The sequence below is a fragment of the Sebastes umbrosus genome, chromosome 19 (genome assembly GCF_015220745.1).
Source record: "Sebastes umbrosus isolate fSebUmb1 chromosome 19, fSebUmb1.pri, whole genome shotgun sequence".
Lineage (NCBI taxonomy): Eukaryota > Metazoa > Chordata > Actinopteri > Perciformes > Sebastidae > Sebastes > Sebastes umbrosus.
The window spans coordinates 5,755,513-5,770,838 of NC_051287.1; the positions used below are offsets into that span (position 1 = coordinate 5,755,513).

The 15,326-nt window shown below is 39.7% G+C and overlaps 2 protein-coding genes across 7 annotated transcripts in view; one reads left to right on the forward strand and one right to left on the reverse strand.

The window, feature by feature from the left end:
• The first annotated feature begins 857 nt into the window (after positions 1-857).
• Positions 858-9,046, forward strand: dync2i2 (dynein 2 intermediate chain 2). Its single transcript, XM_037753346.1, has 9 exons — positions 858-1,132; positions 2,205-2,465; positions 2,574-2,683; positions 2,892-3,049; positions 3,379-3,488; positions 5,250-5,420; positions 7,744-7,979; positions 8,083-8,240; positions 8,721-9,046. The coding sequence occupies exons 1-9, from the start codon at positions 1,055-1,057 to the stop codon at positions 8,957-8,959; spliced, it is 1,521 nt and encodes a 506-aa protein (XP_037609274.1). The 5' UTR covers positions 858-1,054; the 3' UTR covers positions 8,960-9,046.
• Positions 9,047-9,170: 124 nt separating this feature from the next.
• Positions 9,171-15,326, reverse strand: part of sptan1 (spectrin alpha, non-erythrocytic 1) — a 37,218-nt gene continuing 31,062 nt past the window's right edge. For all 6 annotated transcript variants that reach the window (XM_037753343.1, XM_037753342.1, XM_037753341.1 and 3 more), the window contains 12 exons: positions 15,164-15,323; positions 14,654-14,730; positions 14,353-14,562; positions 13,937-14,233; positions 13,450-13,562; positions 13,108-13,125; positions 11,356-11,410; positions 11,024-11,220; positions 10,874-10,927; positions 10,171-10,317; positions 9,709-9,856; positions 9,171-9,618 (listed from right to left, as the gene is read on the reverse strand). In XM_037753343.1, the coding sequence (XP_037609271.1) occupies positions 9,493-9,618; positions 9,709-9,856; positions 10,171-10,317; positions 10,874-10,927; positions 11,024-11,220; positions 11,356-11,410; positions 13,108-13,125; positions 13,450-13,562; positions 13,937-14,233; positions 14,353-14,562; positions 14,654-14,730; positions 15,164-15,323 (1,602 nt within the window). In that variant the 3' untranslated portion in view covers positions 9,171-9,492. The remainder of the gene's footprint in view (positions 9,619-9,708; positions 9,857-10,170; positions 10,318-10,873; positions 10,928-11,023; positions 11,221-11,355; positions 11,411-13,107; positions 13,126-13,449; positions 13,563-13,936; positions 14,234-14,352; positions 14,563-14,653; positions 14,731-15,163; positions 15,324-15,326) is intronic.

A 15,326-nucleotide genomic window follows, 5' to 3' on the forward strand; every position in this document is an offset into this window, starting at 1 on the left:
AAGCAAATTAACAATTATCTAGCAAAACTGAATATTTATATAAAGACAAATGACAAAATGGACAGATGCATTTGAGGATATTTGACCTTCCTGTCCAGTCTGTCTGTTGATCAATATAATCGCCCTGAATGGCCCAAGCAATCGCAGACCCACAGTTTTAAACGTACGCATGCGCGTAACCACACAATACAATTACTATTTCTCGTAATATTACCACTTTTTTTTCTCGTAAAGTTATGATTTTATTCTTGTAATATTACCACTTTTTTTCTCGTAAAGTTATGATTTTATTCTCGTAAAGTTATGACTTTATTCTCGTAATATTACCACTTTTTTTCTCTTCAAGTTATGATTTTATTCTCGTAATATTACCACTTTTTTTTCTCGTAAAGTTATGATTTTATTCTTGTAATATTACCACTTTTTTTCTCGTAAAGTTATGATTTTATTCTCGTAATATTACCACTTTTTTTCTCGTAAAGTTATGATTTTATTCTTGTAATATTACCACTTTTTTTCCTCTTAAAGTTGTGACTTTATTCTGTAAATCTCAGATGTTTTTTCCCTCAATGTGGCCCTAATACTCCATAGTACATTGTCTCTTTGGCCCTCACTGCATTAGACTTATATACTTAGACTATAAACTGTGTTACCTTCATCACAATGCTCAAATGTTTTGCAGCTCCAGACAGATTTTTTTTTTTTTTATTTGCTTAAACATCTTTTGATAGTAAAGGTTGGTGTTTGATAGTAAAGGTTGCTGACCTCTGACCTAATCTCTTGTTAAACACTCCAGTCCAGCTGGTGGCGGTAATGCGCCTCTAAACCGGAAGTAGTAGTAGAAGAAGAAGAAGAGTCTCCGTAACCAAGGTGACGCTCGCTTGGTTACGGAGGATGCTAGGAGAACAGCTAACTGACCGAGCTAACACAGTTCCTACTCTGTCTTAACGATGTGAATGCAGTAGTTACTAGTTAACATAGTTAATGTTTAATTATGTAATAATGTTGATTATTTAACTTGTATTTAGCCTGAGTTAATCTCTTTATCAGTAACATGTTTACTGATGAAGCTCTGGACTCAGTGAGTGTTCAGTCTCTGTGGAGGATCTCTCAGCAGGCGGCTCAGGAGTCGGTATGTTTGACTAACTTTAGCTCTTAAAGTGCTCATTTAACATGAATCACAATGTACTTTAGCTGCAGAATATTTATATATTACATAAACTTGTACCACAGTAGTTAGCTTAGCTGTTAGCGTTAGTGGACACATGTGACGTTCAGGTGTTGCTGGGAAATGTGGGGAGCAGAGGTGGAAGCTCTGATACCAACTTTACACTGCATTAAACAACAAGGCTGAGAACCTGGTGCTTTTTAGACCATCTGAATAGGAGATGTTGAATGCATTTATTTGACTTACATTCATACTCTGTAAACAACATATTTGTTCAAGAATAATACACAATAACTCAAGTCAAGTCAATTTTATTTGTATAGAAAATTGTAAAATTTTATTTAAAAAAAGTCATAGTATAGTATGTCAAGAAAAAAAGTCAGTATATTATGATGAAAATGTGTTGAAAATTTTATTAAAAAAGTCATAGTGTAGTATGTCGATAATTTTCTTGAAAAAAAAGTCAAAGAATAGTGTGTTAAAAATATTATTTAAAAAAAAAATGTCAAAGTATAGCATGTCGATAATTTTCTTGAAAAAAAAGTCATAGTATAGTAGGTCGAAAATTTTATGAAAAAAAAATGTCATAGTATAGTATGTCGAAAATTTTATAAAAGAAAGTCATAGAATAGTATGTCGAAAATTTTATGAAAAAAAAATGTCATAGTTTAGTATGTCGAAAATTTAATGAAAAAAAGTCATTGTAAAGTATGTCGACCAAAAACCAAACCCAAATCACAAATTCGTCTCAGGAGGCTTTACAATCTGTACAGGATACAACACCCAATGTCCTTTACAGTGCAACCCTCTATTCGGATGAGGAAAAACGCCCTAGAGAGAGGACCAGATTTTTGTTTTTAAGACATAAACATTTTTACACTCACCTAAAACTAACTTTTAACTTTTAAAATAATGAAATATGTGGCCTCTCTAAGCACAACGCATCAATATTGCACCTGCTTAAGTCTAATTAACTCAAAATTGCTATTACTATATGATTGATAATAGAAGGGTTTTTATGTGCTGTTTATTTCAGAAAGGCTGTCAGACCAGAGCGGTGCACAGTACTGAGGCCGAGGCTCAGACTGTGTCGACTAACACCAGCTGCACTCAGACGGAACCACAGTATCAAGCGAAAGAGCAGCTCTTCCAGCAGAACCACGATGAACCGGAGCCGCCTGGCCTGAAGGACTTCCTACAGCGGGTTGAGGACACGGTCATCAGAGAGCTGGTCAGAAATGCCAGGAGTCACGCCTTCGATGAGTTCCAGGTGAACTGGGAAGATTACAGTCAGCTGGTAAGTATCAAACAAAAATGGTGTTTTCTGACGTGGGTTGATGTTTATGGAGAGTTCCTTGTATGATACTGTTTCTCCATGTTCAGAATCAGTTTATCATGTTTGCAGGTGTCATGCCTTCATTGCCTTCAACATCCCAGCGCACAAGAGAGAGGTCTTCATGTAACCAGTGTGTCCTGGAGTTGTACAGGTTCAGTTATTGCCTGTGCCTACGGTCGGTATGTTGTCTTAATGTGTGTGTCTATATATCTATATCTATATCAGTGGCGGCTGGTGACTCAAGGAATTGGGAAGGACAAGAGGAAAACCAACCCACGGCATCATATTATTTTACACTAGTTGTAGTAACAGGAAAGTGTTAGAGAAGCCTCCTGTACTCATCATGTGGTCAGTGTGATTCAAATGTGTGTGTTTTTTGTTGGGCAGGATTGACGATGGAGACTGGAGCACTGAGAGGTCGTGTGTTTGTACATGGAACCTGGACCGCCGAGGCCTGAATCCCAATCAGGCTGATCTGGTCATAGATGTTCCCACTGCAGTCACCGCTCTGTGCTGTCATCCCAGCCAGCCTGCACTCATTGCAGGTAACGTTACACTGCCAGTCTGTGCTTTTCACATCATGAACTGATTACACATGGTTTCTGCATGCTCACAGAGTCTGAAGCAGGTCAGCGCAAATTTAATCATCTCATCTCGATGTAAAGTTTTCAACAAAAACATGTTGTTGAGCTGGCAACTTGAGGAAAAGTGATTTAATTTGTCAATGACAACACTACTAAATTACAAAATAATCTGTACCAACAAAGACCATCTGTAATCTGAGCCTGGCTCTAGCTGGACTTCATTCATTCGATCACACAGTTGTTGCATAGAGCTTAATGTAAACTGTGTGTGTGCGCTGTTGTTGCTGCAGGGGGTCTGTACAGTGGAGAGGTGGTGGTCTGGGACACCAGTCAGACTCAGGACCCGGTGCTGGTCCAAACTGGGATGTCAGCAGACAGCCACAGAGAGCCTGTTTATCAGGTGAGTAGACAGCACTTCCTATTGGAGCTCAGCGTGGTACACCCATGATAGCACTCTGATCAGTGATACCGTATGTAGGCTATTTGATGCCAGTGGAGAGGTTTAGCGTCCAGCACTTTGTTCTGAGAGGCTTTAGCACAGTTGCAAGAATAAAAAGGATCAAAAAGTATCAGCTTCAGTCCAAAACTACCGGCAATGGTATGAACCTTCAATTATCTACATCAGTCTAATGTTGTATGCTGCAGTCTGTATGGAGTCAGATCAGTCTCAATATTAATGAATGCACACAGAAGGATTCACAAATTAATTTTGTGATCAAGGGTGCTTTCACATCAGGGACCCGGGCCCGGGTCAGAGTACACTTGTCCCCAAAGTCGAGTTCGTTTGATTAGTGTGAACGCTCCGTACATACTATCACTTTTTTTTCGGAAAATTTTGGACATACTATACCATGACTTTTTTTCTGAACATTTTCGACATGCTATATTATGACTTTTTTTCGGAAAATTTTCAACAAACTATACTATGACTTTTTTTCTGAACATTTTCGACATACTATACTATGACTTTTTTTCATAAAATTTTCGACATACTATACTATGACTTTTTTTCGGAAAATTTTTGACAAATTATACTATGACTTTTTTTTCGGAAAATTTTCAACAAACTATACTATGACTTTTTTTTCGGAAAATTTTCAACAAACTATACTATGACTTTTTTTCGGAAAATTTTCGACAAACTATACTATGACTTTTTTTTCTGAAAATTTTCAACAAACTATACTATGACTTTTTTTCGGAAAATTTTCGACATACTATACTGTGACTTTTTTTTCATCAAAATTTTCGACATACTATACTGTGACTTTTTTTTCATCAAAATTTTCAACAAACTATACTATGACTTTTTTTTCTGAAAATTTTCAACAAACTATACTATGACTTTTTTTCGGAAAATTTTCGACAAACTATACTATGACTTTTTTTTCGGAAAATTTTCAACAAACTATACTATGATTTTTTTTCGGAAAATTTTCGACATACTATACTGTGACTTTTTTTTCATCAAAATCTTCGACATACTATACTATGACTTTTTTTTCTGAAAATTTTCAACAAACTATACTATGACTTTTTTTTCTGAAAATTTTCAACAAACTATACTATGACTTTTTTTTCTGAAAATTTTCGACATGCTGTACTATGACTTTTTTTCATAAAATTTTCGACAAACTATACTATGACTTTTTTTTTTGAAAATTTTCAACAAACTATACTATGACTTTTTTTCGGAAAATTTTCGACATACTAAACTATAAAAAAAATGTCGACATACTATACTATGACTTTTTTCATGAAAATGTTTGACATACTATACTATGACCTTTTTTTTACATATTATACTATGACTCTTTTTTCGACGTACTATACTATAATTTGTGGATTTGTTTTACATTTACATACAACAATAACTGTTTTAGTGTGCATTGAAAAATATTTTGGTGGAGTCATTTATATTTAATTCACAAAATAAATTTGTGAATCCTTCTGTGTGCATTCATTAATATTGAGACTGATCTCATAGGTCTGTGATTATATGCAGTATTTAGATCTGTTACTGCGGAGCGAAGAAGAATAAAGAACTTCACTGCAACACTTCAACAAGATGGACTGAAAGAGCTGTACTGTAACGTAAACTGCTCTTTGATTTATCTGTGTGTGTGTGTTTGTTTGTTTGTTTGTGTGTGTGTGTGTGTAGGTTGTCTGGGTGCCCCTGCAGAAGAAAGGAGAGTTTGGGGTGCTCAGTGCTAGTTCAGGAGGAAGGGTGCTGCTGTGGACAGTGGACTCCGACCAGGGCAGCTTTGTCCTGGATGCCGCCTACGCCTTAATTCGACAGCAGGTTCCCCACAGCAGCAACACCAGCTTCAAGGTGAGCCTCAGGATGAGGGCAAACACTGGAACCCAACTGCTCATCCACAGTGTCCGAATGAATCAGAAATAAGACCACTTCCTTAAACGACGAACATCGAAAATTTTATGAATAAAAGTTCAGTGTAGTATGTCGAAGATTTTATGAAAAAAAGTAATTATATAGTATGTAGAAATAAAAAAAAAAAAAGTCAGTATGTTGAACATTTTATGAAAAAAAGTAATTATATAGTATGTAGAAATAAAAAAAAAAAAGTCGTAGTATGTTGAACATTTTATGAAAAAAAAGTCATAGTATAGTATTTCGAAAATTTTCATGAAAAAAAATCATGTCGAAAATTTTATGAAAAAAAAGTCATGGTATAGTATGTCGAAAATGTTAGGAAAAAAACGTCATAATATAGTATGTCAAAATTTTTATAAAAAAAATAATAGTATAGAATGTTGAAAATTTTATAAAAAAAAGTCATAGTATAATATGTCGAAAATTTTATGAAAAAGTCATGGTATAGTATGTCCAAAATTTTGTAAAAAAACAACTCATAGTATAGAATGTTGAAAATTTTTATTAAAAAAAATAATTGTATAGTATGTTGAACATTTTATGAAAAAAGTCAGTATAGAATGTCGAACATTTTATGAAAAAGTCATGGTATAGTATGTCCAAAATTTTGTAAAAAAAGGTCGTAGTATAGTATGTTGAAAATTTTCACAAAAAAAAATCATGTCGAAAATTTTATGAAAAAAATTTCATAATATAGTATGTCAAAATGTTTATAAAAAAAAGTCATAGTATGTCGAAAATTTCAAGAAAAAAAAATCATAGTTTAGTATGTCGAAAATTTTCATGAAAAAAAAATCCTAATATAGTATGTCAAAATTTTTATTAAAAAAAAGTCATAGTATTGTATGTTGAACATTTTATGAAAAAAAAGTCATGGTATAGTATGTCAAAAATTTTATGGAAAAAAGTCATAGTATCGTGTTGAATATTTTATGAAAAAAAGTCATAGTATAGTATTTCAAATGTTATGAAAGAGTCATATGTTACAACCCAGAGGTGGTGTAGGGGTGAAGGAAGTAACATACAGCCGGTGTTATCAGGCAATCACTTGTTTTATTTCCGTCACTGAAATAATAGCAAAATAAAAGGTACAATGGTTTGAATTATAAAAACCAAAAACGAGGGTTTCAGGGGCGCGGAAAGGAGAAATCAAAAGCACACACCCTAACACCTGAATAATCCCTACCAAACAGACAACTAAACTACTGCTCTACTCAAAAGGAAAAATAAACACAAAGGAGTACCTCAGACTAGTTAACTTCACAATAATCTAAAGTCCACTGACTCCAGTTGGACTTGTACACAATATTCTAGTTAACAATTCACACAACAATCGAGAGGCACGGGGACAGATCAATTGTAATCACTGCCCGCCATGGCCTAGTCACAGCTGGCCTTTAAGTCTTGACACGCGGCACAGCAGGCTGGTGATTGGATAATCAGCGGTGAAGTATCGGAGGCAGGACCACAAATAGCGGGAAACTGAGGGCATCCTCCTAAAGGGCTGTCCAGAGGCGACGCCCTGAAGGGGATCCCCCAGGAGTGACGTCATCCCAGAGTGGAGGGACCGCGGAGCGCACCAAAAGAAAAGAGCAAAAGGGAGAGCGCAGCAATATACAACAATAACGAACGGTCACTCTGAGACCGTAACATCATAGTAGAGTATGTCGAAAATGTTATGAAAAAAAAGTCATAGTATAGTATGTCGAAAATTTGATGAAAAAGTCAATGTATAGTATGTAGAAATTAAAAAAAAAAATTAGTATAGTATGTCGAAGATTTTATGAAAAAGTCAATGTATAGTATGTAGAAATTAAAAAAAAAATTAGTATAGTATGTCGAAGATTTTATGGAAAAAAATCATAGTATAGTATGTCCAAAATTTGATGAAAAAAAAGTCATAGTATGTCGAACATTTTCATGAAAAAAAAATTATAATATAGTATGTCGAAAAACTTATGAAAAAAAGTCGTAGCATAGTATGTCGAAAATGTTCATGAAAAAAGTCATAGCATGTCGAAAATTTTATGAAAAAAAGTCATGGTATAGTATGTCGAAAATGTTCATGGAAACAAAATTCTTAGTGTAGTATGTCGAAGATTTTATGAAAAACAGTCATGGTATAGCATGTCAAAAAAAAAGTCATAAAAAAGCCTTAGTATAGAAAATAACCAAATACATTTTCTATAATTTTCAAAACACTCCCTTGTGCTGCAGTGTGGGTGGAGTGAGAATGCGTTTCGTTTTGTGTCACCTGTAGGCCCGAGGCAGCAGCACTGTGGGCGTCACCTCCCTGGCTCTGTCTCCCTGGGACTCGGACACCTTCTTGGTGGGCTCTGAGGGCGGCCTGCTGCTCCGCTGCTCCTTCTCCTCCCAGACGCCAGCTGCTGCTGCGCCCTCTGAAGGCCAGAGTGTGACGCTGAGAGCTCCAGCGGTCTTCACGTTCAGGCCCCGAAGCGGCCCCGTCCACTCCATAGACTGCTCACCTTTCCACAGGTCCACAGCTCCGCTCACCGACCTAACACAAGATTACAGAAGTGATGGGCAACTATTTTTACAAGTGACTCAACAGTGACATGTGTGTTGTGTGTGTCTGCAGGAACCTGTTTGTGAGTGCAGGGACTGATGGTCTGGCCCACGTCCACTCTCTGCTGCAGACAGACCCGCTGCTCTCTCTCAGGGTTTCAGACTCCTACGTGTTTCAGGTGCAGTGGTCTCCAACCAGACCGCTGGTTTTTGCAGCAGCCAGCGGACAAGGTACAGCATGAACACTTTGTGATATGAATAATTGTGTGTTCAAAGCTGGATTTACATGTCAGATTCAGACTGGTTCTCCATGATGAATCAGCCCATCCATTTGTCAACCACATACAGTATATTTCAAAAGAAACCTAATGACGTCATTGCTCTTCACTTTTATTAAACAAAATAGAGGATGACATTTTATTCTTGTAAATAAGGTGTATTCGAGAGCTTGTAGGAGCCAAAGTGTGTATTTAGCCTGTTGTTTATTATTTGTTTAGGCTGCACATGTTCTTTTGGTTATCATCACTTCCAGTAATTGACACATTTTTACGTGTTCACTTGGAGCGCGAGTCACAGTCAAGATCCTACTTCAGCGCCTTAGCAGCTTTTTAATTGATAGCAGTTGCTTCAGAGCTTTCGACCTGATATGTGAAGTTTAACAATACTTGAGGGTGTCAGACAGATGCATCTCTCTCTCTCTCCGTCTCTAAGGTGAGGTGCAGATATTCGACCTGGGCCGCAGGTCACTGAGGCCGGCAGCCGTCATCGAGCAGGGAGGCGCGGACCGAGCTGCGACTTGTTTGGCCTTCAACCGTCAGAACCCTCACCTGTTGGCGGTGGGGAAAACAGACGGGACGGTCTGCGTTTGGCAGCTGAGTCACGATCTGACGGAGCAGAGCCCCAGAGAGAGCGCTCAGCTGGAGCAAATAGCCAATCAGGTGGCAGAATGAGATGTTAACCTGGGATGGTTGACGACTGCTGCATAGGACGGATTTATGCGAACTGTGTTTTGAAAAATAAAAATCTGTAAGACTGAAGTTGCGTCCGAAACCCCGGTATGAAACCAATAGTACGCAACAGTGGACACTACGGCGGCACAAATATCCCACAATGCAGCCTAACCATTGAATTTTGTTGGTGAAATAAAAACAACAGTTGAGGTTTCCAGTTCTAACCAGTAGCGTTTATTAAAGCACACTGCAGTTGTTACGGTGTTATAACAACATTATTGTTACTATTAGGTTCTTAAATTCATCGAAAGCACAAGCTAAAACAATCACATTCAAATGTAGACAAATCCACTATGCTATCATGAGAAGCACAAAGAGTTAAGGGTAGAGAGCGATAAATAGATAGTACGATAGACAGTTGTTATTTAGTGAGTATTCCTAGTGCCACAATCATGCAGTTTCAGCCGTGTGTTCGTGTTGGAAGTGTGTGTGGGGGGAAAACGCGTCCCGATTGGTCCCTGGTGGGCGAGGGATCAGTTGACGAAGAGCGAGCGGGTGAATTCAACGAAGTCGAAGGCCGACGGCAGCTCGCGGCCCTTGCTGTCGAGATACGGCTTCATGTGCGAGAGGCAGTAGTCTGCCTGCTCCTTGGACAGGTTCTGAAAGGGAGAAAGGGGGACACAGTTAGACCTCCATAAAAAGACTCGATGCTCCTGAATTCCAGAGTGAAAAGTGAACCACAAATTTACCTGGTAGAGCTCTTCTTTAGTGACGTAGGGTTTGTTCTCTGTGCTGAGAGCTCGGAAGGCGCTCTCTATCTCCTCGCTGGACTTGACGTTCTCTGTCTCGCGGCTGATCATGAAGGCCATGTACTCCTGCAGCGACACGTTGCCATCCCTGCAAACAGATTCCTCACAGTTAAGCCGGGCATACACTGTACCATTTTAGACATTTTGTTGTGTAACTCCTACTCCTACTGTACGAGTAGATCGTTTGCAATGTAAAGCCAAAGCTCACAAGTTATGTGATCACACTGGACGTGGAAAATGGAAAAAAAAAAAAAAACAGCCGGTCGGCTCCTGCAGGCCGTTGACCGCTGTCAATGAAGATTGGTTTGAATGCTTCGAGGCAGGTTAAGTTTGTAAATACCATACAGCTTTACTACAATTGACATTCCCTATCTATGTAATTTTCTGAACATGTGAACAAACCTGTTGGGATCCACGGTGTCGAGTATGGCCTCGAACTCAGGATCGGGTTCTCCTTCTTCCACCATGGGCAGGTCGTAGCCTAGCGAGCGCAGACACGACTTGAACTCCTGGTGGTTCAGACGGCCGGACTTCTCCTTGTCGAAGTGCCTGCAAAATAAACAGGTGAAGATGAGGATGTGACTTCATCAGAGCAGACATAGAAATATGTCTATAATTGCAATGTAAATAAATACATTTGAAAGAAGACAGTTTCTGTGTGTTTCTCCATTAGAAAAAAAACATATGAGGAGAATTTTGAAAACCATTAAGACTTAATTGTTTTAAATTAATCAGGCATTACATACCCACTCAGGCAGCCCTGAACACATTACCAACTGAAATCAAATTAATTCCAGATGTAAAGTCCTTTACAACAAAGGCTAAGTGCTGGCTAAAAGCAAACCAGAGCTGTATCCATTGTTGGCTAATTGTACTGTAAATTACCAAGGTGTATTGGTGTATTGTGGTAGGCGATGTGTATTTTATTGTGGTTTTATCATATAGAAAGCTGTATATTTGAATTACACTGTACATGGAAAAGAGTTGAAAATTAGCTATAAACTCTGTGCAGCATGCCCTATGTTAAATTGCATTGTCCCTATCAAATACAAATAAAAATAAAAATAAATCAATGTCATGATGACGTGAGGTCAAAGCCACTTACTTGAACATCATGCTGAACTCCTTCAGAGCCTCCTCCGTCACTCCAGTGGTGTTCCTGAAAGAGAAAAGAGGAGCAACGTGAGCTCAAATTTGTACCTCAGATAAACTCAGTGACGTGAAACAGCTGTATTATAATGTGTTGGTTGTGTACCTGGCCTGTATCTGTTGCTCCAGATTGTGCTGCATCCTCATTCCCAGTTGGTCCAGTTGGTCCCACTGCTGGGCCAGGCCCACTGTGCTGTGCTCCGTGTACTTGTTGTCCAAGATCAGTGCTTCCTCCATGGCCGCACCGAGGTCTTCAATCTTCTTCAGCTGACTGCGCATGGCCCGAATCTCCTGGTGCTTACGCTACACACACACACACACACACACACACTCTACATTAACACCTGCCACATGTTGTCATCTACCATCACCTCAGCTCAGAGGTGTTGACTACTTGTCCGCTGGGAATAACAAGTGTTGTGAGTGATATTTATTTACCTTGGTGGCCTCCAGCTGGGACTCCAGGGTACCAGATTCTTCCACCATACACGACCTGAAACAGAAACTGATGTTAGAAAGGAAAGCAGCATAGTCTGATAAAACCACTGCACTCACTCACTCATTGTTTTTATTATAGTGGAGCAGCACAGTGAACCTGTTTTGTGATAAAAGCACCACATTTGGTACAGTACATATACTGTATAGCTTCATATATTTAGAAGAAATCTGGATATAGGGCCACTGCAGATTCTAATGACCATGGTAACCAAAGTGAAAAATATGTTTTATTACAGTTTAAGGTAATAACTGAACCCCCCCGCCTTCATCCAAGAGAGAGGCGAGTTGGGTAGACTAGGGCGAGGCACTGCACTTGGGTTAAGGTTTCAAATGGCGGGCCAGGCCCAGTGGCACAGGCCAGGAAACCCCACTGTCATCGCTTCATCATTTTATCCAGTTAGATGTGTGAGATAAGTCCAAGTTGACGTTCACGAGAATGGGACGGACGGACGAACGAACAACCCAAAAACATAATGCCTCCGGCCACGGCTGTCGCCAGCGCGGAGGCATAAAAATAACATTTGCTCTAGTATCCGCCATCTGACAAAATAATACTATGAGAATGACTTTTTTTTTTCCTGATTCAAAGCACTATAATCAAATTATAATATAATGACTAATTATTTTGTAAAAGAATTGTGAGGGAGTATTTTATTTGGTTCTTATTTAGGATTTTATGTCACATGTTATTGCATGTGGGTCCAATGGGGATAGGAAAGTTTGACCAGCCGCTGGTCGCCATTTTCAGAAATGTCTGCCACGGCCAGCAGGGTGTGAGCTTGTGATGGCCCAATATCCAGTTTTGTTCCCAATATATCAATCAACAATTGTTATGATATGTTGAGCTATGCCTGCCCACTATTAGGAAGACTTTCGTTCTCTACTACAACCCAGAGAAACCTTTATGAATTATAATTACATTAATTGTTTGAACGTGAAATAAACTGGTTCTTGGGTGTATAAATTTGGCATGTCACTATTGGGACATTATCTGTTATGAGAGAGTGGAGCTGAATTCATGCTAAAAAAATCTACTGGTAACCCAAACCATGCAAGGTTAAGGGCTACTGCACACAGGACTGGAAACTGCAGCAGATTATTAGTAGTCCATGAATATGAGAGTCAGTTTTCCGTTGCAGATGATGAGTCACTGCACGCCACTATAAGTTTAGAAAGTCTGTTTAGGATGTAGTGTGTATATGCACAGCAGAAGCCAATCATTTGCAGTTTCCATCCCTGAAGTACACAAAGTAAACAAGGTGACAAAAGGAGGACCGGGTGACTGTTAGTACAGCGAGAAGGTACCGAGCACACCGTGGTGTTTTTAGACTGAAGTGCATGAGGTCACACAGCCCTGAGGGCACCGCGTGGGTCAGAGAGAAGCAAAGAGAGCAAAGCTTGAAAGAGGTTGACCTTCCAGAAAGATCATCAGCAACTTGGTACTGATAGACACAGATAACCCGTCGATAGGCTATGCTATTCAAAGAGAGGATGGGGGGGGGACCAGAGATTAAACATCAGACAAGAAAATGGAGCGAAACACAGGGAATATATATAGAAAAAGATTTACATCAAGGAGGAATAAGGGGGAACATGTGTTTAGACTACAAGCCTTCTCTGAGATCAAAGATTTACTTTCACTCAACACTCACAGCACAATCAAATAATAATAATGAGAAATGTGATATTTACCCGTCCAGAAGATATGTCCTGGATAGCACAGCGAGGAAGCAGCCGAGGCGAGGGACGAAGAGAGAGAGAGAGAGAGAGAAACAAATACACGTTAACATGAGGCGATGACACAGCGCTCACTGCAAACAACCCTGAAAACATTAAAACACCAGTGTGAACTGTGATCAACGGGTTTGAAAATGGAGATAATGTTCTTCACCAGTAAAAATAAGAAACAAATCTGAAGAACATCATGCAACTGAGACATTGTCATCTTGAAAACACGGCATTCGTGCTAAAACAATCTGAAAAGAGCCGACATCTGTGCCACAGTGCCCAGGTCTAGAAGAACTCCTCCTCTACCTGGTCTCCTGCAGCCACTGGTGGAAAGCGTTTGCGTGCTGCGCAAACTCCTGACGCAACTTGTCGTTCTCCTCCTGCCTCCTCTGTTCCTTCTGCAGCTCCAGCTCTCTCTCCTACACTCAAATTTACAGACAGAAACAAACAAACAGACACCAGGAAGGAAAACAGCACTGAAAATCAGTTTCAACTTCTGAAAATAGAAATAAAAACAAATAATGATAACCTAGCCATTAAAACTACAGGACCATTTACATTTGGTCATGTATACTTCGGGCAAAATTTTTTGAACAAACACACTTCTTTATATCTAGAAAATGTTTAATTTAAACCATTCCCAACTCTTTAATGCTTAAATGGTAAGTATAAATGACATGTATGGGCTAAAACGTGGTGAAGCACACAAGATGAGTTTAGCTTAGAGGAGAAAGTGACTGAAAATATTAGCGGTGTGTGTGTGAATGCATAATATAATGTTTGATGTGGAGACCTTGATAATCTTCTGCAGGTTCCTCCAGGTCTCCTCCAGGGCCTCCATGGTGAACCAGGTGTACGGGTTGGACAACACCTGGTAGCTCTTGATCTGCTGGTCCAGCTCGGCCAGCTGGCTGAAGTCGGCCTGAGCTGAGCTCAGTGAGGAGCGGAAGGCCTCGTGGGCCTCGCGCAGCGCCCGGATCTCCTCCAGAGAGTTGCACCTAACCGGGTCCGTCAGATCCTCCTCTGCATTCTCAAACCAGCTGTTGAAGGCCGACGCCTTCTTGGCGAATGTCAGGAACAAGTCTTCAACCTGTGGAGAAGATATGATCCTTAAAACAAGTCCAATATACTTTTGGGTTTGATCAAATGCTTTCAACTGTATTTAAGCTTTGATTTTTGGAAACAAGATTTCAGGGTTATCTTCTTTACCTTTCTGAAATGCTCTTGAGCCTCCAGCAGCTTCTTCTTGCGAGCGGATGAGTTGGACAGCAGCTGGTTCCAGCGCTTTATCAACGAAGCATGACGAGCTTCGATGGCTTTCGATTGGACGTGCTGGGCGGCCAGCAGCTGGTCCTTGAGAGCTGTGATGTTGGTGATGCCCTCCTGCTGGAAGGCCTGCAGACCGGCATCGAAAGTCTCCTGCAGACAGACACGGGGAAAAAAACAATGTTGCCAAAGGGAAAAAGCAACACAGGGCGGAGGTAAAATAGTGTTTTGGGAGATGGCTTACCTGCTTGGTGAGCAGAGTCTGAACAGAGGACAGGTCTCTGCCGTAGTCATCGGTCTTCAGGCTGTTCTCTTTCTCACCTAAACACAAACCACATCCACAGGTTCAAACATGATGAAGATAAAGAGATTCAAGTGCACACAAAACGTCCAAACCAAGTCAGATTAATACACTAAACCCTTAGGTGAGATGATAATGATGTAATTAGCAGTAATAAACTGAATCATCTTCTTCTGGCTATAGCTAGGAACGGGATTGTGGATTCCGATTGAGCATTTTAATCAGTCTATAATGATCAGAAAAATCTTTACAGCATACATTTTATTAGGTATTTCCTAGAGTGAAGATATTGTAGTGGGAGGATTTCAGTGTGTGGCGTATTGAAGCTTTCTAACTGTGGAAAACTCTCCTAGTGCATCCAGTATTTAGAAAACCAATAGAAGTCATGTATTTTTGGCGTGAGACTGCTCTTTTGCAAAAGGAAGACAGACGTCTTTATGTGTTCGTTCGTACCGATCCAGGACTCCACCACGTCGGCCTTCCAGTTGAACTGCAGGAAGGCAGAGTTTTCATCCAGCTTGGCCTTCCTCTGAGCTGCCGCCCTCTCCAGTTCAGATACTTTGCCTCGCAGAGCCGACATCTTGGCACTGATGCTGTCCACGTGATGATTGTTCTG

What these genes read in the sequence shown, in the direction of transcription:
- dync2i2 (XM_037753346.1), top strand. Translation starts at nt 1,055, where the DNA reads ATGTTTACTGATGAAGCTCTGGACTCAGTGAGTGTTCAGTCTCTGTGG. An exon ending in GGGAAGATTACAGTCAGCTG is followed by an intron (nt 2,466 to 2,573) that starts GTAAGTATCAAA and finishes TCATGTTTGCAG; the next exon opens with GTGTCATGCCTTCATTGCCT. An exon ending in CCAGCCTGCACTCATTGCAG is followed by an intron (nt 3,050 to 3,378) that starts GTAACGTTACAC and finishes TTGTTGCTGCAG; the next exon opens with GGGGTCTGTACAGTGGAGAG.